Below are 23,675 nucleotides of genomic sequence, written 5' to 3'. Positions count from 1 at the left end.
CTCACAGGGAGTAGGCACGCTTGGGTGCATCACCCCAATAAATGCCTTTCTTTAACTTGGAGACTGTCCAAGTGGATTCTTTCAGGACATTAGGACCCGCATGTTTATTCCTCATCATTTCAGGAAGTATCCCAACATTCTTGGGGTCCAATGGCTACAGAGAAGGTCTAAGGGAATTCTTTTACAGCTGAACCACTCTTCCAACTCTGACCTCAACATTAGGAGATGCTTAATAAAGACTTGTTGAATCAAATGGATTTGAACCAGGCCGGTGGCCTGGAGAGATATTGTTGAAGAATTGGCTAAACTTAGTAAAGGATTGGGAGAAGAGAAGAGTGGAGGATGAGTCCTCTTGAACCCGAAGACAGAAAGAATGGTGGCATCTTGGACATATGAGTCTCATAGGAGGGACTTCACCAGTTTTTGTGAACTGAAATCTTCCAATCAATCACCAAGTACCTAAGCCCTTCCTATGTGCTGGGACTGGAAGCCCCTTTTCCATGTTCTTCCTTAAGCTTGCCAAAGGAAGCCTAACAGATGTGCTGTTGGCCCTTCTTGCTTTCTCGTGACAACCTGAGGTTACCAGTCAGTTGATAAACATTTGTTAACTGTCTACTATGTGCCTGGCACTGTGCTAAGTGCTGGGAATACAAAGGAAGGCAAAAGAGAGATTTTGTTCTCCAAACAAAATGATAAAGGATCAATTGGAGTTGTCAACAGAAGAAAGACATTAGCATTAAGAGAATCAGGAAAGATTTCTTGTAAAAGGTGAGCTTTTAGCTGGTACTTGGAGGAAGCCAGGAGGCAGACATGAAGGGGATGAGGATTCTAGATTTGGGGGACAGAAAGTAAAAATGCATAGAATCTCATGATGGAATGCTTTGACCAAGGAAGCCAGTGTCGTTGAGCCACAGAGTAAGAGGGGTAGGGTTCGGGTGGGGTCTAATGTGCAAGAAGACTGGGAGTTGGTGGTGGGGGAGCAGGTTATTGAAGGCTTTCAACACCAAACAAACAGGAATTTTTTTTTTAACGATCCTGTAAGTTAGGGAGCCACTACAGTTCATTATGTAAGGGGTGGGGTGGTCATATGGTCAGACTTGCACTTTAGGAAGATCATTTTGAAGCTCAGTGGAAGACGGACGATGTGGAGAGAGACTTGTGGCAGGGAGTCCAACCTTCAGTCTTTTTCAGTAGTCCAGGCATGAAATAATGAAGGTCTGCAGCAGGGTGGCGGCACTGTAAGAGGAAAGAAAGGAACAAGAGATGTTCCAAGGATAGAAACAAGACTTGGCAATGGGATTGGACAGCAGAGAGTGGGGTAGGGTGAAGATATAAAAGAGAGTGAGGAGTTGAGGACACCTAGCTTGCAGGTATGGGTGACAGGGGGATAGATTACTTGAAAGTAACAGGGAGATTTGGAAGGAGGGATGATTTTGGAGAAAAGTAATAAATCAAGTTTTGGACATGTTGAGTTTAAGATAATCATTGGACATCCAGTTCAAGATGTCCAGTAGGCAGTTGGAGATGTGAGACTGGAGGTAATCAGAGACTGGAGAAATAGATTTGAGAATCAATCAGCATAGACATGATAACTGAATACATGGAGCTGATGAGACCACCAAGTAAAAGAGTATAGAGGTTTAGAGGGAGAGGGGAAAAAAGCCTAGGACAGAGCCCTTAGGACATGCACAGTTAGTGGGCATGACCTGGATAAGCATCCAGTAAAGGAGACTGAGAAGGAGCAGTTGGATATATAGGAGGAGAACAATGAAGAAAAGTGTCACATGTTGCAGTTTCAACTCTGGCACACCAAAAACTATTGCGGTTTCATGATATGTTATGGTGGAACTGTCTCAAAAAAATCAGTCAGATCAGCTCTAATCCAAGTATAGGCATTTATTGAGATTGCCACCTCTCATGAAGCAGAGAAAGTTCCAAGAGGGACCAGCAACTTCAGAGAAAGCAAGATGACTTTTTATAGGGTAAAGATGCAATTACATAACAAATTATGAATATTAAAAAGGCAAGAGGGGTTTGTTAAGGTATTAGGTGATAGGGGAGGAGTCCCAGCCACAGTGGAACTGCACATGCAATTACCCACAATGCATAAGAAAAACCCATTGCGCGGTATGTATTGTGGACCTGAAAGTTAGGTTAAAAAAGGCAAACAGGCCAAATACATATTGTTTATTCCCTTAAAGCTGGTGGTTACATGATCCAGGAAGTCTCTGACTGAATGTTACGGAATGACCAGACTTAAATCTGTTTTAGGACCATCCAAGGGTGTCTGTGTCCCTCAGATTTATGGTCTTCATATGTGTTTAACTATCCGATGAGAAAGGAATTTCTTAATAGGATAGGTTGTAAATGCAATAAGATAACAGAAATTAGAGAGGTTCAATTGAAATTATGACTCAAGAATCTGCGTTTTCTTTACCACGAACAGGCCATAACAGTACGTGTCCACAAAACATTAAGATACGGGAAAAGTCCCGTTCAAGATAGCGTCTTGGGTTAAGTCTCAGCCCATCTGGCCTTGTGGACCCAAGAGGTGTTCTCTGAGTTTACTTCAGAGAACACGGAGACTGCTAGGTCCAGGTCCGAAAACGGTATTAATGTTATCAGTACGTATGATAATGATAGAACAAACCTCTCTGTCATGAGCTCGCTCTAGGGCAGCCCTTTACCATCGCTGAGCAGGGGCCTACTTCGGGAAAGCCCCTTCTGTCGTTTTGGGGTCCACATCCTGCTTGGGCACTCTGGTGGCGCTGCTTTCTCACTGACTGAGTATCCAAGTGCTTGTGCCTTGGCCGGGAGAAGGGCCTGCTCATCGTGACACGGGAGGGGAGAGGGGCCAGCGCTGGAGAAGACAGGTCGGACTGGAATCACTCACGTGTGTAACACGGAGGCAGAGCGGTCCTGGCCGGGAGAAGGGCCTGCTCATCGTGACACGGGCCCGAAGAAGACGGAAGGAGAGGGGGGTCCGGGGAGGGAAAGGGTTAACACACAAACAGGAAACAGCGCGGCTAAGCTGGAAAGTCAACGTGCGGCCGGCCGGGCGGACAGAAGGCGCAGCGCCCGCCAGGACACTTTGTATCCAGGTCACCCAGCGTCCCGGTCAAACACATTCCTTATGTGACGTCTGTGGACGCTCGGAACAAAACCCCGAGGGGCCAGAACGCACGGCACGGAGCCATCACAGCGTGTGCCTTCCGCTCCGTCCCGCACGCAGGGTCGGCGGGGAAGGACCGGCACAAATGAACAGATAAAGAGGAGGCCGGGGTGCGGGACTTGGGACTTGGGCCTTGTACCCGCAGCCTCCCCCGAGGCTCCGGAACAGGCTGAGGGCGGGGCTGGTATCAGGCCGAGGTCCAAGCTTCTCACTTCAGGGATCGGGCGGGGGCGAGGCTCAGAGCGGGGGTGGGGGGCGGGCTCAAGGACTCGGATTGGTCGGGTGCGGGCTCAAGGACTCGGATTGGTCGGGGGCGGGGCTCAAGGACTCGGATTGGTCGGGGGCGGGGCTCAAGGACTCGGATTGGCCGGGGGCGGGGCTCAAGGACTCGGATTGGTCGGGGGCGGGGCTCAAGGACTCGGATTGCTCGGGGGCGGGGCTCAGAGCGGGCCAAAAGCGGACCGCAGCTACACCTGACGCACATCCGGGCTCACGTGCCTTGACCGAGGGGAATGTCGGCGTCGGGCTCGCTGGTGGAGGCGCTCGGAAGTGCTCTGCGCTGGCCTCAGGTGCTGCTTTTCGGGGACTCCATCACCCAGGTACTGCCGCCCGTCCAGGACAACGCGGCCCTCCCCAGACCGCGCCTGCCTGCGCCTTCTCTCCTTTGTTTTCCCTCCCCCCACTCTCCCCAGAGCTGCCCCCCTGCCGAGAACTTTAAAAGCCGAGCGGCCCGGCGACCAAGTTCGATGTTGTGTGTAGCGTTCCGCACCCGTGGGCCTGTTGTGGGCTGGTTGTTCAGTCCTCGTGACCCCGTTTGGGGTTTTCTCGGCAGAGATCCAGGAGTGGTTTGCCTTTTTCCTTCCCTGGCTCATTTTACAGATGAGGAAACTGAGGCAAACAGGGTGCAGTGACTTGCCCAGGGTCACCCAGCTGGGCAGTGCCTGAGGCCCAATTCTCACGCAGGACCTCCGAGCCCAGACCCAGCAGTACTCGGCGGGACCCTCGCTCGCTGTCCAGGGTCCTCCCCTCCACTGCCGGGTCAGGCGCCTTCTCCGCCTTGGATCGTTCTAATTTGCATTCCTCAGTTTGGGTCGCGTCCTTCCACCCTCCTCCTTTGGGGCCCCTCCGTGACCTCTGGAGTCGCTTCCCTCCACCCCCAGGGCCCCTCCTTGGGGTCTCCTGCTCATGTCTCACTCACCTGGGTCTTCGCCCTAGCCCCCTTCTTTCCCGCGGCTCCTTGTTCTCCGCAGTCTGATCCCACAGACTTCCCTCAACATCTTGTGTTGCTCACAAGCTCAGGTTTACAGCTGGTTTACTCACTTTTGAGTGAGAATGGTTGACACTTGCGTAGTCCAGCAGGTTTAGAAGGCTCTTCAATACGTTTCCTCCTCACAACTGGGATGGGCCAGGGTGGATCCTACGGACATTCTTACCCTTGCTTTACAGAAGTCAACTCAGTTTGGATATTTGCTTACAGTCACAAAGTAGTGTCATATGAAACCAGGTCTTCCCTGACTGCAAATCCAGCACAGTCCACACTGCTCATTTCCACCCCCAGCCCACCTCACCGTTTGTAGATAAAGATTAAGTAACTTGTCAAAAGATAACTGGTTGTCCTTCTCCAGGGGACCAAAATGACATCATTATGCTAGAGTAAAGTTACAGTATGTCCTACCATGGCTGATCAGACCAATACAAGCTCAGAATGTTCTAGCACATTCCAGCACAGATAGTCCATGTGAATATTTGAGGTGGATTCTCTAAATTTGTGCATCTCCTATTTCTTTTGAGCTACTTCAGTTCTGATGAGGGCACACCATGCTCAGCAGTCCTGTGCCAGTGTCTGCCATGTCATACAATGAATCACAAAGTTCTTAAGAGTAATCTTGTATCTTTTCTGATCATCATGTGAGCACTTGCCACTTGCCCTATGTGAATTCTCCACAAAACAGTCTTTTTGGCAAGTGTGCATTCTGCATTCCAATAGCATGGCCAGCCCACTGGACCTCATGTCTGGTATCTTGGCAGGTGATCTTCATGATCTTCCAAAGATAATTCAGATAGAAGCAGTTCAGTTTCCTGGCCTGGCGCTGGTATACTGTCCAGGTTTCACAGTCATACAACAATGAGGTCAAAAGATATAAAGGTAGCAATTAGCAGAGCTGGAACTCTAATTCGGTTCTTCTGATCCCAGTATTTTTTTCCACTGTATCTGGGAGCCCACAATCTCCATTGTGTATCTTCATCTTTTCCCCCACCCCCCACAGGATCCCATAGTTACCCCCTTCCTTATATCTTCATTCATAAGGACCCATAGTTTCATTCCATAGAATCAAATAATTTCCCCATACTCCTGTGTCCCTCAGTTGTCCCTTTCTCAGTGTTCTGTTTTGCACCACCCCATTCGTACCAGTGCCTTTCTCTACCAGTGTCCCCATCTGTCTCTTGAACTTTCTGCCCTAGTAAGTAATTCCTAAGTTCTTTAACATTTTTGCCTAGAGTAGGATTATATTTCTGAGCTGCTTTCTTTCTGTTGGATCATAAAAATTAGGAGGCAGAGATTAATTATCAGATTAAGGAGAAGTTTATTGATAGTCACATGCAGAAGCCAGAATGCATACGTGTAGGCCAAATATGTGCATCCAGATAACCTGCACATGACACCACAAAATTCCCCCTAAATCACCTCAGTTTTTAGGTCTTTGATCAAATAACTCTGCTTTCTTCTCTTTACCAGACATTTCTCCCCAGCTGACATAATAAGTGACATAACTCCTTTTTCTTATCTTGAACTCATTTTGTTTTCGAAACCATCCAGAGGTCTCCCGTACAGACAATTTTGCAGTTATCACCAACTCTATTGCTTTCTTTTTCTGTTTGTAAGCTTGTGGGGCAGCCTGATAGTTCCCCTTATTACAACATTCTGCTATAGTCATAGAAAAAAATTTAACCCCTCACTTCCTACCCACTTTTCCTCCTTTATTGTCAGGCTTCTCCTCCTCTTTTGGAATCTGGACTCTTTCACTTTAAGCACCTGTTGAAACAGAGTAACTTCTTGAATTTCTTTTAAAAGCTTCAAGCTCCTAACATATAAATATTTCAATCCCACACACCCAGTTTTTTATTTACTGTTAGCAAATTTATTCCTAGGAGTCCTTGGTAGTCTGGGCATTCAGCTGCTGAACCTCCTGAAGATTTTATTTTATTTTTTTATAAAATAGCAACTACATATACCTTTCCAAAGTCATCCACAGTATGTTGATAGAAGACACCACATTTTTGGTGTCTTCTGTCATAGGTGAAATTTATTTGTTTGGAACATGTTTTAGTCTCCAACACATAATGCTTAACAAGATCCTTTATAAGTGTGCTTCAGAGAATAGTGAAGAATATGGAACAGAGGGATGATTGAAGGCCATCTGAACTCTTTCTTGCAATATAATTTTCTGTACCGTGTGTTCCTCTCACATTAGGAAAGGTTTTGAACCTTTTTTAGCTTCCACTGATATTAAAGAGTGCTGGGCCTGCCTGAGTCAGAAAGACCTGAATTCAAATCAAGCCTCAGACAGTTAAGCTATGTAACCCTATATAAGTCACTTAACCTCTCATTGTCTCTGTTTCCTCATTTGAAAAATGGGGATAATGACAGCACCTACCTCCCAGGGTTCTTGTGAAGATCAAATGAAGTAATAGTTTCAGAGTGCCTAAGCACAGTGCCTGGCACTGCTATATAAATGTTAGCTGTTTTTATAACTACTGTTATTTAATTATTATAGCCTGTTGCACTTGTTACACTTCCTTATTTTAAAATAAAATGGCCCAGAAGAAAATATATATTTTCCTTTGAGACTGTCAATTCAGAGTCTATTCATTTTTTTAAACTTAAATTTAGGAAAGGTGAAAATCACAAGTTCTTTTTTCTTATTTACATATTAATCATTTACTGGTATCCTCAGACTGGCAAGGGGAAAGCAAATTAGGCCCCCAGCACATTTGTTAAGCTGCTTGCAGCCTGCCCCCAGCTCATGAGGATATGGCTACAGGAAGCTTTTCTCAATCCCTCTCAATTATTTCTCATTTAGCCTCTGTGTAGCTTGTTTGTACATACGTGTTTGCTTGTTGTCTCCCCTGTTAGTCTGTAAGCTCCTTGAGGGCGGGGACTTTTTGCTTCTTTTTGCACATGGCACTTGGCACAGCATCTGGCACATAGGAAAGGGGTTATGAAATGTTTATTGCTTGAGTGAGGAAGGACAGAAATGGATAAGTTGTGATCGCTGTCATTGGAGGGGCCAGACATACAGATGAGTTCATAGACTGACAACCCTAAATCAATGCTGTTAGGGCCAGTGGTCAGTAAATCTCAAGCATGGGAATTGAAGAGAGAAACAGAAGCTTATAGATCAGAGCTGTAGAGTCAACTTTAACATAGGTTCTTGAGTAATCAATTTCCTTGCTACTAATGCTTTCAATTACAGTGTTACGTTAACGTAGTCTTTGGAGCCCTTTCCCACTAAACTTAACAGGTAATGTCTACGGATAGAGAATATAGATTTTAAAGTTGCTTTTCAAGATAAAATGACACTTTTATTTGCCTTCATAAAATGTAAACAAGCTGAAATCTCTTAATTATCATGGAAGGAAGATTACATCATATCTGAAATTAATTCTAAGGTGTTACTATGGCAACCAAAAATGGCTTTTAAATGAAATGTTGGGGGTCAACAGAAGAGATGGCAGTTCAAAGGAATCTTATGAATTGCCAATCAAAATTCCCCTCACTAAAATTGTAAACATAAATATAAGTAACTGACAAATGGTTAAAGTAATAACTTGTTCTCCAGTTTTCTTTCCAACAGGGTGGATGGGGAGCATCACTGGCTAACAACCTTGCCAGGTGAGAGGAGTTTCTATAATTATATCTTGGTGGTTTCAACTTTCACTAAGATATAATCATATTTTAAATTAATAAAGACATAGCCTTTTCATTAAGGCACTGGTTATGTGGTGCAGTGAAAAATGCACTTGTTATGGAATCTTTGTGTAGTCTTGGGTTCAAATCCTGGCTCTGTTGATATCTGTGTAAGAGGCAACAAAGCATGACAGCTCAGATTCAAGCCCCACCTCTGACACACACTGCCTTGGAGACCTATTCATTTAACATCTCCATGAGTCAGGCAACTCACTGATACTGTAAGTTGCAGAACAGCTGAAGATCTGCTTTGACAGAGGGAGCTTTCTAACCAAGGAGTTCTTTCACCCATAAAATTACAAATAATAAAACCCTGGGCAGGTCACTTTGTCCCTCTGAGGCTTTCTTTTTCTGTGAAATGTAGAAGTTGGACAAAATGACTTCTCAGGACCTTTCTAGTTCTCAATTTATGGTACTGTATCTTGGCTTATTAAAACTGGAAAGTTTTGTGTGGATAAAGGGTAAACAGCTCAGTTTAACAAAAGGTTTTTCTTGTTTTGTGTAAAAACAAAACTAAAAAGTTGTGAAGAATCAGTTTTAAGATTGTAAGACACCAAAAAATGCAGTTTTAGTTAAAAGGGGAGTTTAAGGATTGTCTACCCAAAGGAGCCAAGAAACTGGATCTGAGGACCAGTCTCCTTTTTTGAGTTACTATTTGTTAGAATTTGATTAGTCAGCTAAGTTTCAATATTACCATTTTTAAAAATCAGAAATCCACTTTTTGTCATTTAAAGTAGCCCTAACAGGGACAGGTAGGTAGTGCAGTGAATAGAGCACCAGCCCTGGAGTCAGGAGGACCTGAGCTCCAATCCGACCTCAAATACTTGACACTTTCTAGCTGGGTGACCTTAGGCAAGTCACTTAACCTCACTTACCTTTCCTTTTCCCCTCCAAAAAATAAAATAAAATAACCCTAATAAATATTCTCAGCAATTCAGAGATGCTTATAGTTGTCATCTTTAGTAGTTAATACGCTAGATATTATTATGTTTATATGTACATGACATTTTAAAGTTTACAAAGTGTTTTCCTCGTAACAACCTTGTCAGGTGAGCTATTCTAGTAAAGTTCCATGTCCATGATTATACCGCTAATAACTATCAGAGCCAGGATTGGAATTCCTATCTCAAATATATAAACTGAGACCCATAAAAGTTAAATGACTTTCCCAAGATCATATCTATAGCAAGTTGGTGGGCCAAGATTCAAACCCAAGTTATTGAACTACAAAAAAAATGCTCTTTCCACTAAATCACTGTTACGTATCTCACTGTAGTACAGCTTGCTAAAAAATGACATTTTTGTCTCCTAGTGTGTTCTAGTGGGAATCTACTATATTTATGTTGGCCTTTAAACTACTTCTTTAAATACCATTTATCATTTTTTCCTCTGCTCAAACTGGCCAGATAATAGGATCTCATGAATGGCATGACTGATTTTACACCGACATGCTGAACATTTGCAAAATGGATCAGTAGTTTCTTTTTCTTACCTAGACTCAGATTTTTTTTCTTTTCTTTTTAATTAATTTTATTTCAGAAAATGTGATGTTCTAAATCGTGGATTTTCAGGTTACAATACCAGATGGGGTAAAATCATTCTTCCAAGATTAATCAGGAAAAGCAGTAATGCTGAAAACATTGTTGCGGTTACAATTTTCTTTGGTGCCAATGACAGTGCATTAAAAGGTAATGATTTTTTTCTCATTTCTTTCCAGGTTCTTTTCTATCCATTTTATCGCACAGTGAAGTATCTGTAATCATTTTTTTTTTTTCAGGGCAGGGAGAGGGAGGAGAGGAAAGTGGTTGCTTAGTACGTTAATAAGTGAATTTGTATGTAAGTCATCTTGAGTTTCCCAATATCATTTTATAATTCTCTTTTGACTTCAGTGTGAATTTTTTCCGGTACATTTCTGCCTACCTAGTTTGTTTGCAGAACTGATATTTTCCTGCCTCAAGTCCCTCCCCTCTCCAATTCATTCTCCATTCAGCTGCCAAAGTGATAAGTCTGACAATGCCAACTACTCATAAAACTCATGTGTCCCACTTGTCTCTAGTATAAAATGCAACCTTTTTTTTTTTTTGCACTTAAAACCTTTTATAACGTGGCCCCATTCTTGTTATAGAGTACTTCTTCTCATTCACTCTGTAATCCAGCCACACTGGTTTTCAGAAATGACATTGATTTCTCATCTCCATCCATTGCTATACACAAGTGGTCTCTTATATCTGAAATGTACTCCCTCTTCACCTCCACCTCTGCCTCTTAAAATCCATAGTTTGCTTCAAAGCAGAAATCAGATACAACCTCTTACAGGAGGCCTGTCCTGACCTCTCCTACTGGTAACACTTCCCCCCCACCCCCTGCCCCATTTGCATTTTGTATACATTTATATCTTTATTCTCATGGTATATGTTGTCTCCCCCTATAAAATGTAAACTGTGAAGCATGTATTTGGGCATAAAAACCTCACCAAAAATGTAGAAAAGCAGAAAATTTAACACATTTACTGACAATGTAATAAAATATTGTCCAATAAAGATCCATTAAAGAGAGATTTTAAAAGGAATTGGAGAATAGCCTACTTCTAAAGAACTAGTGGATCAAAGAACAAATTATAGAAACACGGGGAAATTTTTTCAAGGAAAAGATTTATAAGTAGAAAGCAAAAAGACCATTGAATTTATAAATAAAACTAGGATCTCTTTTTTCTAAAAACTAATAATCAATTTGCTAAGCTGATTTTAAAAAATGAGCCCAAAATCACATTGTTAGTATCAAAAATAAAAAAGAACTTAGAACAGTTGAAGAGAAAATAGGGGAAATTATCAGAAACTCTTTTTCCCAATTTTGTACTGAAACTGGTAATTTGGAAGAATGTTTGCAAAAATATGGAATATCCATATTAACAAAAGAATCCATATAAACTACTGAAATAACCTATTTATCAGCAAAAGAGATTGAACAAATTGTAAGTGAACTCCCCCCAAAAAATAAAGTTCCAGACCAGATGGATTTAGTGAATCCTGTCATCTAAAGAACAGTTAATCACTATGTAAGTTATCTTCAACAATAAGAAGATAAGCTGCCCTTCAGCATTTCTTTCTGTGACACACACATGGTCTTGACACCCAAGGCAGAAATTTCTAATGAAATATTAGCAGGTAGAATAAAACAACATATTAGAAAGATTGTACACTATAACTAGGAATACCTAGTTTATGCCAGGAATGCAGAGGTGTTTCAGTTTAAGGAAGATAATAAATATAATAAGCCATGTTTGCACTTAAGTAATAGAAATTATATGACATTAATCCATGCTGAAAAGGCATTTGACAAAATCTAATACTCATTTCTATTAAAAAGTTTTAAAAAATAGAAATAAATAGGTCTTTAGTATGGTAAATAGTATTTATCTAAATCCAAGAGCAAACATTATATGTAACAGAAAAAAGTTAGAGATCTTTGTAACAAGATAAGGAGTAAAGCATGGATGTCCATTATCACCACCATTGTTTAACAGTGGTAGAAATTCTACATATAGCAGTAAGACAACAACAAGAAGTAGACTAAGCAAAGGCAAGGAGGAAACAAAATGATCACTTTTTGCAGATGGTATGATTTTGTGTTTAGAGAATCTTCAGGAAGTTAACTAAAAATTGAAATCATATAGATTAAGTAAATAATATACAAACAGAGTAGCATATTTTATTAAACCCAAAGAAACTCATGTCCTAGGAGAAAGACTCACTATTTGACAAAAAGTGCTAAGAGAAATGAGCAGCAGTCTGGATATTAGCTTTAGAACAAGATCTCACATCATACGTTAAGATCAGCTCCAAATGGAGACTTGATCTTGATAGAATAGATCACATCATAAATAAATCAGACCTACAAATAAGAAATTAGAAATTACCTTTTCAATATGTGAATTCTGTTCATTGACCAAACTAATCATAGAGAGGATCCCAGAAAATAAAAAGGATAGTTTTGATTATATAAAATTAAAATGTTTTTGCACAAATGAATCTAAGGTAAAAATCAGAAAGGAAGCAGGTAACTAGAAAAATATTTGCAATAAATTTTTCTGATAAAGGTAATAAGGTTATAAGATTAAGAGCCATTTCCCATGGCAAAAAATGTATATGAATAGGCATCATTCAAAGAAAGAAATCCAAGTTATCAATAATCACATGAAAAATCCTCCAAAACACTAATAATTAGAGAAATGCAAATAAAATAACTATAGTTCTACTTCACACCCTATTAGTCTGGCAAAGATAACAGAAGAATATGACAGATGTTGAAGAGGTTGAGAGAAAATAGGTATAGAGGGTATATAGTGATGGATTAGAGACAAGGTAAGCTCTGATTGAGAGGGACGAGGAGGGGGCAGGGGCCAGGTTTTGTTTAAGATGTCACTGAAAATTATTACAGGGATAGGGAGAATGAGTAGCCGATGGGAAGAGAAGCTCAGTCACCAAGGAGTGTTACAGAGAGAGGTGACCTGGGTTCTCATTTGTTCCTTCATCTCAAGTCCAGTTAAATGGGGGTGAGATGGCAGTCAGTCATTGAGCCTGGGTATAGGTTTGGCTAAGATCTTCCTAGGACAGGTTCTTCTCCAGGGTGGCCGGAGTAGGGCAAGGTAGTCCTACACCGAGCAATGGCCACCAGCAAGATTTAGGTATGGGTGTGGCCTGAGGTGGCCTGTCAGGTGCAAGAGCCTTGCTCTCCTCCAGCATAACTGGTGAAAGGGACTAGAGGAGATAGCCCTGAGTGACTTGCTTAGGCATTCACAGGTAGTAAATAGAGCTGAGATTCAAACCTAGGTGGTCTGACTTCAAGTGTTATTTCTGCTACACTCTGCTACCTTTTTCCCCTTTCATCCCCCCACCCCCAGAATAGAGGTAACTGCTTGATACAGTGAAAAAGAACTTCAGCCCATTTTGACATTTAGCCCTTCCCTACAGTTAACTTTCTAAAAATACTTTTTCCACATCTTCATCTGGCAGAGGACCAACTCTATGCATCTTCCTCTTAAGCAGCGACTCCTTAGATGGAGTTGACTGTATATGCATTACCAGTCTGGTATAGATATTTAGGATAGACCAGCTGGCACCTTGGATACAAGCAGTCCCAGCTGACTTGCTGAAAGTACTTTTATATTGAAAGAATTCCTAGAACTCCCGATATATTTAAGCTCAATTTATCTGCTGCTTCATACCAGAAATGAGTCACCCTTTTCACTCTCTTGTTCTTAAACTATACAACATGCTACACAAAAACTGAAAACAATTCCTGTTAACCAAGTTTATATCCTAATGGGGGAGACGAGAACATATGTAAATGTATGTAGTATAAATATAAAGTAAATAATTAAAAATATGCACAAAGTAGGTTGGGAGGAAGGTCCCTAGCAGTTGAGAAGATGATTTTGTGTTCATTTTGGAAGAGTGGTAAATAGATCTTTCCAGTGACTGAGTAAATTAGACTTATCTGCATGAAGATATGAATAGTCTCTCTTTGGTCAGTAATATTTTAACATTTCCCTTGAACAGATGAGAATCCAGAGCAACACATTCCACTGGATGAATATGTTGAGAATTTAAAGACCATGATACAGTATCTAAAGTCTGTAGATGTTCCTGAAAGTAGAATTATTCTTATAACACCACCTCCTCTTTATGAATCAGCTTGGGAAAAGGAGTGTATTGCTCAAGGTAAAAATAAATAAATTTTATATACGTCCATATAAAGATATATATACACACATACATACACATATACACATATATTTGTTTGGTTTTTGGCAAGCCTTAAGCTACACCATGGCTCTGCTGAATGTTTGGCAACGTATGAATGAAATACACAAAACTGTCATATAATTGTAAAGAGATACAAAAACATCACTTACTGTGATTTTTAGTCATCTGAAATTCAGCTGAATCACTCTTTTCCACTTCTCTGTGAGAAAACAAAGGGATTTGTTTGCCTTTTAACATCAAGGTCCTCAGTCTGGCTGCATTTGGATTCTTCTGTTGAAGTTTTGGCTGCCTATTTTAATCCAGCTTTGCTCCACTAGTCTTTGGTCCTGGGACCACAATTTTTTCTTAAAAACCTCCCTCTTGCTCTCCACTGGCACAGGGGCAGGGACCACATCTTTGGAAGCTATCCTGTAGTAAAGAACAATGTATCTGAAATCAGGCTTGCATGCTGGCTCTGCAGTTTATTACCTACGTGACAATGAATAAATCATTTAGCTTTTCTGGTCCTTAGTTTGCAAATCTGTAAAATGAGGAGTCTTGTATGAGATGTCTAAGGTCCCTTCTCCTTCTAATATAAATGAGGAAACAGGCTCAGCAAGAGTTAATGAATTGCCCAAAGATAACATAGCTTGTAAGAGCTTAAATCCAAGGCTTCTAACTCTTAAGAGTGCTTTTTCCCCCAAAATCAATGTGACTTTCAAAGGTGGGAACTAGTTAAATTTGCCACTGTAAAATATAACCTGGTGAGCAGATACCATTTCAGCTTATTACCACTACTTCCTCATTTCTAACAATCTGGTGGTCCAAAAAGGGGTGTTCAATAAAATATACAACCTATTTTCAATTATCTGTAAGAGAAGAGAGTAAAAAAATCAGTTAGTTTAGTTTATTTTAAAATTTTCACCTTTCTCCTCCCCTTCCCTTGACATAGATATTTTATTAATAAGTGCAGAGTGCAAAATGACAGAGAAATGGCAGGAAGTTGCCAGAGCTCTCCCCAGTATCCCTAAAACAACTTTAAGCCTCAAAACAAATTCTAGAGTGACAAGACTCCACAAAAAGATGAGGGGAAACAATTTTCCAGCCAAAGATAATTTAGAAGGACTGCAGGAAGGTCTATCTCACCTGGGTAAAAGGGTAGCACAGCCCACTGAAGCCGGTGGGAGGCTCCCAGCCCTGGCATACATCAACAACTGAGGTCCAGTGGTCCTGGCTCAGCGAGCCAGCCGTGAGGCCTCCAGTCCCAGTGCAACAGGTAAACTGCCAGGTCTCTGACCAGGCCCCTGACACAGAGTGTAAGGGACAGTGCCCCCTGCATCCTAGGAGCAGAGCTAACCCTTACGTCATGAAATAGGCTGGAGAATAAGCAAAAAACGAAAACTTTGACCATAGAAACCTGTGGGATTCAGGTTTCACTACCTCTTGATCCAGGAAACACTTCGAATGCTAAAAACAGCAGCATGGTTACTAGATGAACAACGGGAAGCAAAAAATAGCCCAAATTCTAGAAGTTGAGGGATCTTTTGAGTACAAACCTGCGTTCTTTTAGCCAAAACAAAGCTGTAGCTTTCTGTTGACTTGTTAATATGGAATACAGATCTGGAAAAAATTTAAGTGTTCAGGTCTTGCAGAGCTCGGTCCTAGAACTTTCATGTTCCCCTTCCAGTCGTGTTATTTAAGCAGAGACCCCACTGAGATCTTTCACATGAGCCTCTTCTCCATAGCCACAATGTCTTCCTTCCCTTATTGTTGCCATGTACTCCTCAATACCAGTTTTCACCTTGTTTTTCAACAGAGCAATCAATTAATTTGACAGACTTTTTGTCTTAAAGGGGAAAGCTATTGGACACCATTAGGGCCCTCCCGTCTTATAATAACCTTCTGCAACAAGTAATCATTAGGTGATCTTTCTGTTGTACTGGATTAACTTGTATAAAATAGTAAAAATGTATAGAGCAATTCAGATGAGGTTAATATAAACTATCTGATATCAATTGAAAAATCCTATATACTATTTCAATAAATTAAGGATTGGTAATTTCATCATTGTGGGTGCCTTTCCCACCCTCACAGGATGAAACACCTCTATAACTTCTAAGATAGTCTTCAAAAATTGACCCTGAGAAATTCATGACCATGTAGCCAGGATGCTGAGTCTTGAACTTTGATAACAGATGCAATCTGTCATGTAGCCCATTCTGAAAGCTTTTCTAGCTTGGTAGGTACCTGAGCAGGTGGCCAACTGACATAGCCTTTTAATAAGCCAGGGATATCTCTGTACTATTTAAGAGATATAGCACAATGTGATTTTCCAGAAAGTTATATTCTAAGACTATTACAAAAAATTAGAAATATTAATTATCAAGGTCTTCTTATGCACAAAGTAGGATTAATGTCCAAGTAATTGAGAATTAATTCTTATGACTGTGTGACTAAGAAAGTTAATCAATAGGTATGCTCTGACTCCCATTTGAATTTCTGCAGAAACATAGCACCTTATGACCATATTGGTTAGTCATACTCTAATAAAGACAACTATTTTAGACAAAAGTGAAGTTATTCTTGGACACAGTTGTTATTTAATGGGTGGTTTGAGTTTTGATATCTGCATTTTCTTACCTTAGGCTGCAAATTAAATCGAATGAATCTGGTTGTTGGTGAATATGCCAAAGCTTGTTTGCAAGTGGGCCAAAACTGTGGGACAGATGTCCTTGACCTGTGGACACTCATGCAAAAGGATAGCAAGGTAGGATAACTTGTTTATACTTACTTGGAATGATATAAGGTCAAGTCATGTTCTCCATAATCTATTAAGAAACATTTGTGGTACAGAAATGAAGTAAAACAGACATTTTCCATAGAAGATTTGGGATAGTAAATCATTATCCTATAGAAAAAACAAGACCTCGTTTCTTGAGGCAGCATACTTTAGTGGACAGAACCCTAGGTTTGGAGTCAAGAACTGGGTTTGAATTTTGACTCTTCATTAATGACTACCCCTTGCTCCTAGTTTACTTTCTCCTCCCATAGCTTCTCTGACAGTGTATGTATACCCTTTTATATAAGTACTATGAAGTATGTATCTTCAGCAAGGAACTGCTCCTGATCCCTCCCTATCCACCTGGAAGTACACTGATCACTCACTGTTGGGTGTGAGACAGAGGACCGATTGGACTCGCAAAGTACCCTCTACTGCCTAGGTCCCAATGATAGGCTGACATGGCAAAGAATTAGCTAGATTTCCACGAGGCCCAGAAGGGTTACTTCTAGATAAATATGGCCAGACAGCCTAAAGACAGTGCCTTCCTGTCACATACCTGTGTTTTTCATATTTAAAAGTTTCCCTTCATTTCTATATAAAAGTGTGTAACTATGTATATATACATATATAAATAGGTACTTAGGTACTAATTATACTGACATATTTATAAGCGTATACTTTTAAACATATCAGTATGTACACACAAACATACACAGTAAATGTTATTTTAATGGCTCTGCTGGGAGCCTCCCTCCATGTGGCTGATGTTTGTGCTGCAGCTGATTCTGGGCACAGGCTTTCTGTACTTGGTATCCATACCTAGGCTATGTGATTTTATCTTATGCCATACTATATACCACTCCAGACTATACTGTTATCTTATGCTATACTATATATTTTTCTATATGGTATTCATATCATATACAAAATAACCTATTAATATAGCAAAGGATAGCATGGCACATTATCATACAGAATTTATGTAACATAAATATAATTATGTAACATAATGCCAGCCTAATAAAGCATAGTATGACATATTAAAGCATAGCATAGCCATTTGTTGCCGAGTGTAGCATACAGTAGAGTACAGTATGTGGTACAGGAATAGTATAGCAAAATAAAATACAGGGCAGACTTAGAGATCCTAACATCACATTCCCTGGGACATCACAGCCTAGGATAGGATGGGATAGAAGAGTGTGGTGTAATACAGTACGGTGCAGTTTAGTGACACAGAGTGTACAGTAATGCAGCGAACATGAACCTAGACCGGTGCAGGTTAGCACTGTGGGGCACGGTGTCAAGGAAGACAAACCGCCATTGTAGTATATAGGATAGTGTGGCCTCATGTCACAGACAGTATAGTATCATATGGAGCATGTCACTTTGTATAGCATAGCAGAACATGTTAGAAAGTACTAGACAACATCACTTGGTATTGCTGTTAGGCTGTACTTGGGTATCTGTACTCATTTTCCTGTACTGTCTTTACCCTACTGTGCTGTACCTCAGCCTACACTGTTCTACTCAGCTGTGCTACTCTGTGAGCAACATGATGCTCGGCTCTATTATACAATGCTGCAGCATCTAGTGCCGTAGTATTTTTTAATACTACACATTTTGTTATATTAGACATTATACTCTAACATACAGTATGGGGCAGCTAGGTGGTGCAGTGGATAGAGCCTAGAGTCAGGAAGATCTGAATTTAAATTTGGCATCAGATACTTACCAGCTGTGTGACCCTGGGCAAGTTACTTAATCCTGTTTGTCTCAGTTTCCTCATCTATAGAAAGAGCTGGAGAAAGAAATGGCAAACCACTCCAGTGTCTTTGCCAAGAAAACCCCAAATGGGGTCATGAAGAGTCAGACACAACTGAAATGACTCAGCAACATATAGCATATGGAGTATAATGCTAAGGTACCAGATACACTCTGCTGTACTTTACAGTAACATACTCTAATATAAACTATATAGTACAGTATAAAGCAGTAGCAGCAATGATGAAGTGTAGTGTAGTATAGTATAGCATGGACCGAGAAAGGATAAGCTAGAATAGCAAAACATATTATATGGTACATTATTATTTTACTATACAAGTGATATATCACAAATAAAAGACATTAAGCTGGCATGATGTCATGTTGGGAAATGCATTGTCAGTTTTATATGACGTTTAGTAGGCTCAGAATGCTATGTTACAATGTGCAGTACTGTACTATGCCTTAACTATATCTACTTTACTCCAGTGTTCCATTCCATACCATTATATCATGTTTTACATGCTTTATCATATTACATAGGACAACATACTAAAGTATTATATAGTATCACATAGCATGCAGTATATTATAGAATGATATACTATGGCATAGTATACTGTAGCATAGCATGGGATTGCATGGTACTGTGGCATTTTACATATTATACTGTAGTATATTATAATGTGGCATTTATAACACCAGTGATACATGATATATGACAGTGGTGTGATAGGTCACATGTTAAGCTGGCACAATAAATCATTTATGTTGTCATGATGTCACTTATCACATTGACATAATAGATTCCTTATGATAAAGTATTAAACATCAATACAATTCGATACTGGTTAAGCCAAAAGTAAATGACCAGTAGAACAGATTAGGTATACAAATATATAGAAATGAACATAGTAGTCTAGATAAATACAAAGATTCCAGTTATTGGGACAAAAATCTCACTATTCAACAGAAAGGGAAAACTTGAAAATAGCCTGGCAGAAACAAAGTATAGACCAACATCTCACACTGTATTCCAAAACAAGCTCCAAAGGGGTATATGACTTATACACAAAGGGCAGTATCATAAACTAATTGGAGGAACAAGGAAGAAATTACCTGCCAGATCTGTGGACAGAACACGATACAAACAAGATGGGGAGGGGATCACAAAAGGTAAAATCAACTGTTTTGATTACATAAAACTTAAAAACCAGCTCACCAAAATTAGAAGAGATAAATAAGAGAAAAATCTTTATAGTAGGTTTCTCTTACAAGTTTCATTTTTAAGATCTATAAGGAATTGATTCAAATATATAATAAGCTCCACTCCTCAAATGATAAATGGTCAAAGGATGTGAATAAGGTTTTTAGAAGAAATTTAAGCCATATGAAAAACCACACACACAAAAAAATAACCAAATAAAATAATGTTCTAAATCAGTGATAATTTGAGAAATGTAAATTAAGAGAACTCTGAGGTTCTGCCTTACACTCATCAGATTGGCAAAGTGAACAGACAGAAAATGACAAATGCTGTGGGAGAACAGGTACACTAATGCGCAGTTGTTGGAGCTGTGAACTGCTTCCGTCATTCTCGGAGTCAATTAGGAACCACCACCGGATACTTAACTGTTCATACTTTGACCCAAGGATGCCATCACTAGCTCTATACCCTAAAGATTTAAAGAAAGAAAAAGACCCATATGTACAAAAAATTGTATTGCATGCAAAGAACTGGAAACTAAGAGGGTATTTATCAGTTGGGGAACAACTGAACAAGTTTTGATACGTATGTAATGGAATACTATTGTGCTATAAGAAAACTCATATAGTTTCAAAGAAACATGGCAAAACTAATACTGAGTGAAGTGAACAGAACCAGGGGAACACTTTATACAGTAATAGTAATGTCTTAAAGACAGCCAGCTTCAAAGACTTAGGAACCTCAAGTGACACAAAGACCAAGCACAGTTCCAGGTATTCAAGATGCCATCCACCTGTTAGAAAAGGTGATGGACTCAGTAAAGAAGACTGAAATAAGATAAAATTTAAATGGGGGTGTGGGGGAAGTGATGACAATAAAGAACTAGTATGGCTTCATCATACCATCATGCCAGATCAGAAATAGATGTGAGACAACGTCAAAGACCTACATCTTTTGTTTTTCCTGTGGAAAGATGTGGGCTATACATCAGTACAATTAGACGGATTTAGATCTCATTAAATGGCTGGATTTAGAGTGGTCTGCAGCATTTGACCCTTTGTAGTTTAACCTATCAGTAGCTTGGATAGCATCCTTATCAACTGTGTAGCCAGATACACAACTGAAGGGATTAGCATCCTGAAAGGACAGAATACGGAACCAAAATAAGATAAAGCCTTTATTAAGTTCTTTATTATTTATCAGGCACAGCACAAGCAAGTCTGTTCCTACCATCAAGGTACTTAACATTTTAATGGGGCAACATATTAAAGCACACAGGAGAGGGGAGTAAGTACAGCAGCAACGTAGTAGAGATGGCCAGCATGTTGTGTTGGAAGCCTAATTCTGGGCAAGATGAAGGCTAGCCTGTTAATGCCTAGTGTTCTGGGGGAGAGCTCAGAATTACACTGGAGAGGAGATTGAGATGAAGGCTGGAATGTAGGTAGCATGGTGTGGAGATGGCTGGGAATGGCATGAAGGGAAATGGCTCAGGGCAAGATGAGTTTAAAGTTCACTTACAGAGTCTGGTATTTTAGTAAGATGGGGAGATGGGAATGACAGCCTGAGTGCAGAAAAATTTAAATTTAATAAGGATAAATCTGAAGAGAAGGGGAAAAATCAAAAAATCAATTTCACAAGTATAACAGGGAGGAAAGTATGTTTCCATAGCAATGTAACTGAACAATATTGGAGTTCATTAGAGGTCTTCAAGCTCAACACGAATTAACAGTATAGTAGAGCAACCAATAAAGCCACTGAGAAGGCATACTTTAGGGAGGCTCAGATTCCAGGGGTAGGGTAACAAAATGATACTCTGTACTCTGCCTTAGGTGACCACATCTGCAGTACTGTCTTGAGTTTGGGGTGCCACATTTTAGGAAGGACATTGATAGCCCACAGAACTTTCAGAAGAATACAACCAGAATAGTGAAAAGGCACCAGTGACTGCCATATGAGAACAATTTGAAGGTTGTGTGTGTATATCACCATGTTTAGCTTGGATGACATTAAGACGGCAACAGCTGTCTTCAGGTACTTTAAGAAATTTGACCCTTTGACCCAGCAATATTGCTACTAGGACTGTATCCCCAAGAGATCATAAAAATGGGAAAGGGTCCCACAAGTACAAAAATATTTATAGCAGCACTCTTTGTAGTTGCCAAAAACTGGAAGTCAAGGGGATGTCCATCAATTGGGGAATGGCTCAATAAATTACGGTATATGAATGTAATGGAGTACTATTGTGCCATAAGAAATGATGAACAAGAAGACTTCAGAGAGGCCTGGAAGGACTTATATGACCTGATGCTGAGTGAAAGGAGCAGAACCAGGAGAACTTTGTGCACAGCAATGACCACAGTGTGCGAGAGTTTTTTCTGGTAGACTTGGAATTTCATAATAACGCAAGAACTTCTTAAAAAAAAAAAATCCCAATGGTGGTTCTCAAGGCAAAATGCCTTCCACACTCAGAGAAAGAAATATGGAAGTCATTCGCAAAATGTAGCAGATCATGTTTGTGTATGTGTATGTTTTTGTGTATCATGTTTTGATTTGTTATATGATTTCTTTCATTTATTTTAGTCTGACTACATAGCATGACTATAGTGAAAATATACTCAATAGGAAAGTATATGTAGAACCTATACAGAATTATATGCAGTCGTGGGGAGGGAGGGGGGTAATGGGGGTAGGTGTGGGGGGGGATAAAATCTCAATTGAATGGCAGTGATTGTTAAACATTAAAAAAATAAAAAAAATTAAAAAAAAATTTGAAAGAGGTATTGTTTGGTAGGATATAACAACTTACAAAAGTCATACGTTTTAATATTTAAAAATTTATACATAATAATTACTAATTATTTAACATTTATGTTGGACTGACATTGAAAATTGACAGTGAAGTGAGTCTAGAATTTAATGGGAAGAGGAGGGTAGCCTTTTTTTTTAATCCTTTGGGAATTGCAAAGCTCTTTTAATGACCCCAAGTTTTTTCCTAAAACAAAGGCCCATCTTTTTAAACCTTATTATTCCAGTGATGTTGTATGACTGAAATTCATAGAGGGCAGCTAGGTAATCTTCCAAGAAATGAAGCTGAAGACCACCCAAAGGGCAATGTAACATTGCAACATTATTTGCCATGCAAATTAGGGTTTATAGAGTTTAAAATATACCATCTAAGAAATGTATGAGTAAAAAAGACATTTATAGCAAGAGAGAGCTCATTAACTGACATAATGTAATCCAGTGGTATCCAGGCAATACAAAGAACAAAGTCCCCAGCACACTGGGTAGATCCCCTGTAGCAAACTTACTGGGAACTACAGCACCCACATTGATTAAGGTCACAGGATCAGTGGAGTATGACTGAGTGACATTTGGGAAAAGATGGGAGATGAACAAAGAGGCTTGTTACATAGTTAGAAAAACTGAACACATTTTGCCCTGTCCCCACAGCTGCATGCTGCAACTAACTAATAAGTAAAACAACTAAGCTTTAAGTGTTTTCTATACAATGTAGTATAAGGGCCATGCAAGGAACAGGTTCTTTCTCTCTAGAACAAAAAATATCTGTCAGAATCCGAGTCTTTGTAGATCAGAGGTCACTGTTGTAAACAGGAGCTTCCAAAATGTTAGCAATATCACATATATAGCTCAGTCGCAGACAACTGTTAACCTTTTGTTTCCCCCTTCTCTTCATTATAGGACTTTTCTTTGTATTTATTGGATGGGCTGCATTTATCACCAAAAGGAAATGAATTTCTATCATCACATCTTTGGCCTTTGCTAGAGAAGAAAACAGCTTCACTGCCTTTCATCCTTCCTTACTGGCGGGATATAGGTGAACTGAAAGGTGATTACAGTCTTCTGGAAAACATTCTTCTAGGGGATGGTGACCATTAATTAATTACATAAAATATGAGTTGGCATTTGATTTATAAAGCAATAAAGTGCCAATGGTGTTCTAGAATTCAGGTGCTTGGTTATTATAGTCTTGGACAGATTTATTTATTACCATTTGCATTTTCTTATGTAAATTA

At 39.9% G+C, this 23,675-nt stretch overlaps 2 protein-coding genes and 1 long non-coding RNA gene across 5 annotated transcripts in view; 1 reads left to right on the top strand and 2 right to left on the bottom strand.

Annotated features, from left to right (window-relative positions):
• Positions 1-1,010: 1,010 nt before the first annotated feature.
• On the bottom strand, positions 1,011-3,167 carry LOC140520366 (uncharacterized). Its single transcript, XR_011972473.1, has 3 exons — positions 2,937-3,167; positions 2,651-2,823; positions 1,011-1,236 (listed from the first exon to the last, which is right to left on the bottom strand). It is a non-coding gene; the product is annotated as an uncharacterized lncRNA (long non-coding RNA).
• IAH1 (isoamyl acetate hydrolyzing esterase 1 (putative)) lies at positions 3,155-23,605 on the top strand. 3 transcript variants are annotated; one of them, XM_072634257.1, is made up of 6 exons: positions 3,155-3,771; positions 8,014-8,066; positions 9,681-9,829; positions 13,700-13,861; positions 16,531-16,652; positions 23,341-23,605. In XM_072634257.1, exons 1-6 carry the CDS (start codon positions 3,685-3,687, stop codon positions 23,536-23,538), a joined length of 771 nt encoding a protein of 256 aa, XP_072490358.1. In that variant the 5' UTR covers positions 3,155-3,684; the 3' UTR covers positions 23,539-23,605. The 3 variants fall into 3 exon arrangements, with proteins under 3 accessions (XP_072490358.1, XP_072490360.1, XP_072490359.1); XM_072634259.1 differs by having other exon boundaries at positions 3,652-3,771; positions 9,713-9,829; XM_072634258.1 differs by lacking the exon at positions 8,014-8,066 and having other exon boundaries at positions 3,657-3,771.
• The window catches only part of ADAM17 (ADAM metallopeptidase domain 17), a 77,111-nt gene continuing 73,417 nt past the window's right edge, over positions 19,982-23,675 (bottom strand). The window contains exon 19 of the mRNA XM_072634252.1: positions 19,982-20,107. Within this exon, the coding sequence (XP_072490353.1) occupies positions 20,060-20,107 (48 nt within the window). The 3' untranslated portion in view covers positions 19,982-20,059. The remainder of the gene's footprint in view (positions 20,108-23,675) is intronic.

This window comes from Notamacropus eugenii, chromosome 1 (genome assembly GCF_028372415.1).
Source record: "Notamacropus eugenii isolate mMacEug1 chromosome 1, mMacEug1.pri_v2, whole genome shotgun sequence".
Lineage (NCBI taxonomy): Eukaryota > Metazoa > Chordata > Mammalia > Diprotodontia > Macropodidae > Notamacropus > Notamacropus eugenii.
This window is presented reverse-complemented; position numbering and strand designations above follow the sequence as displayed.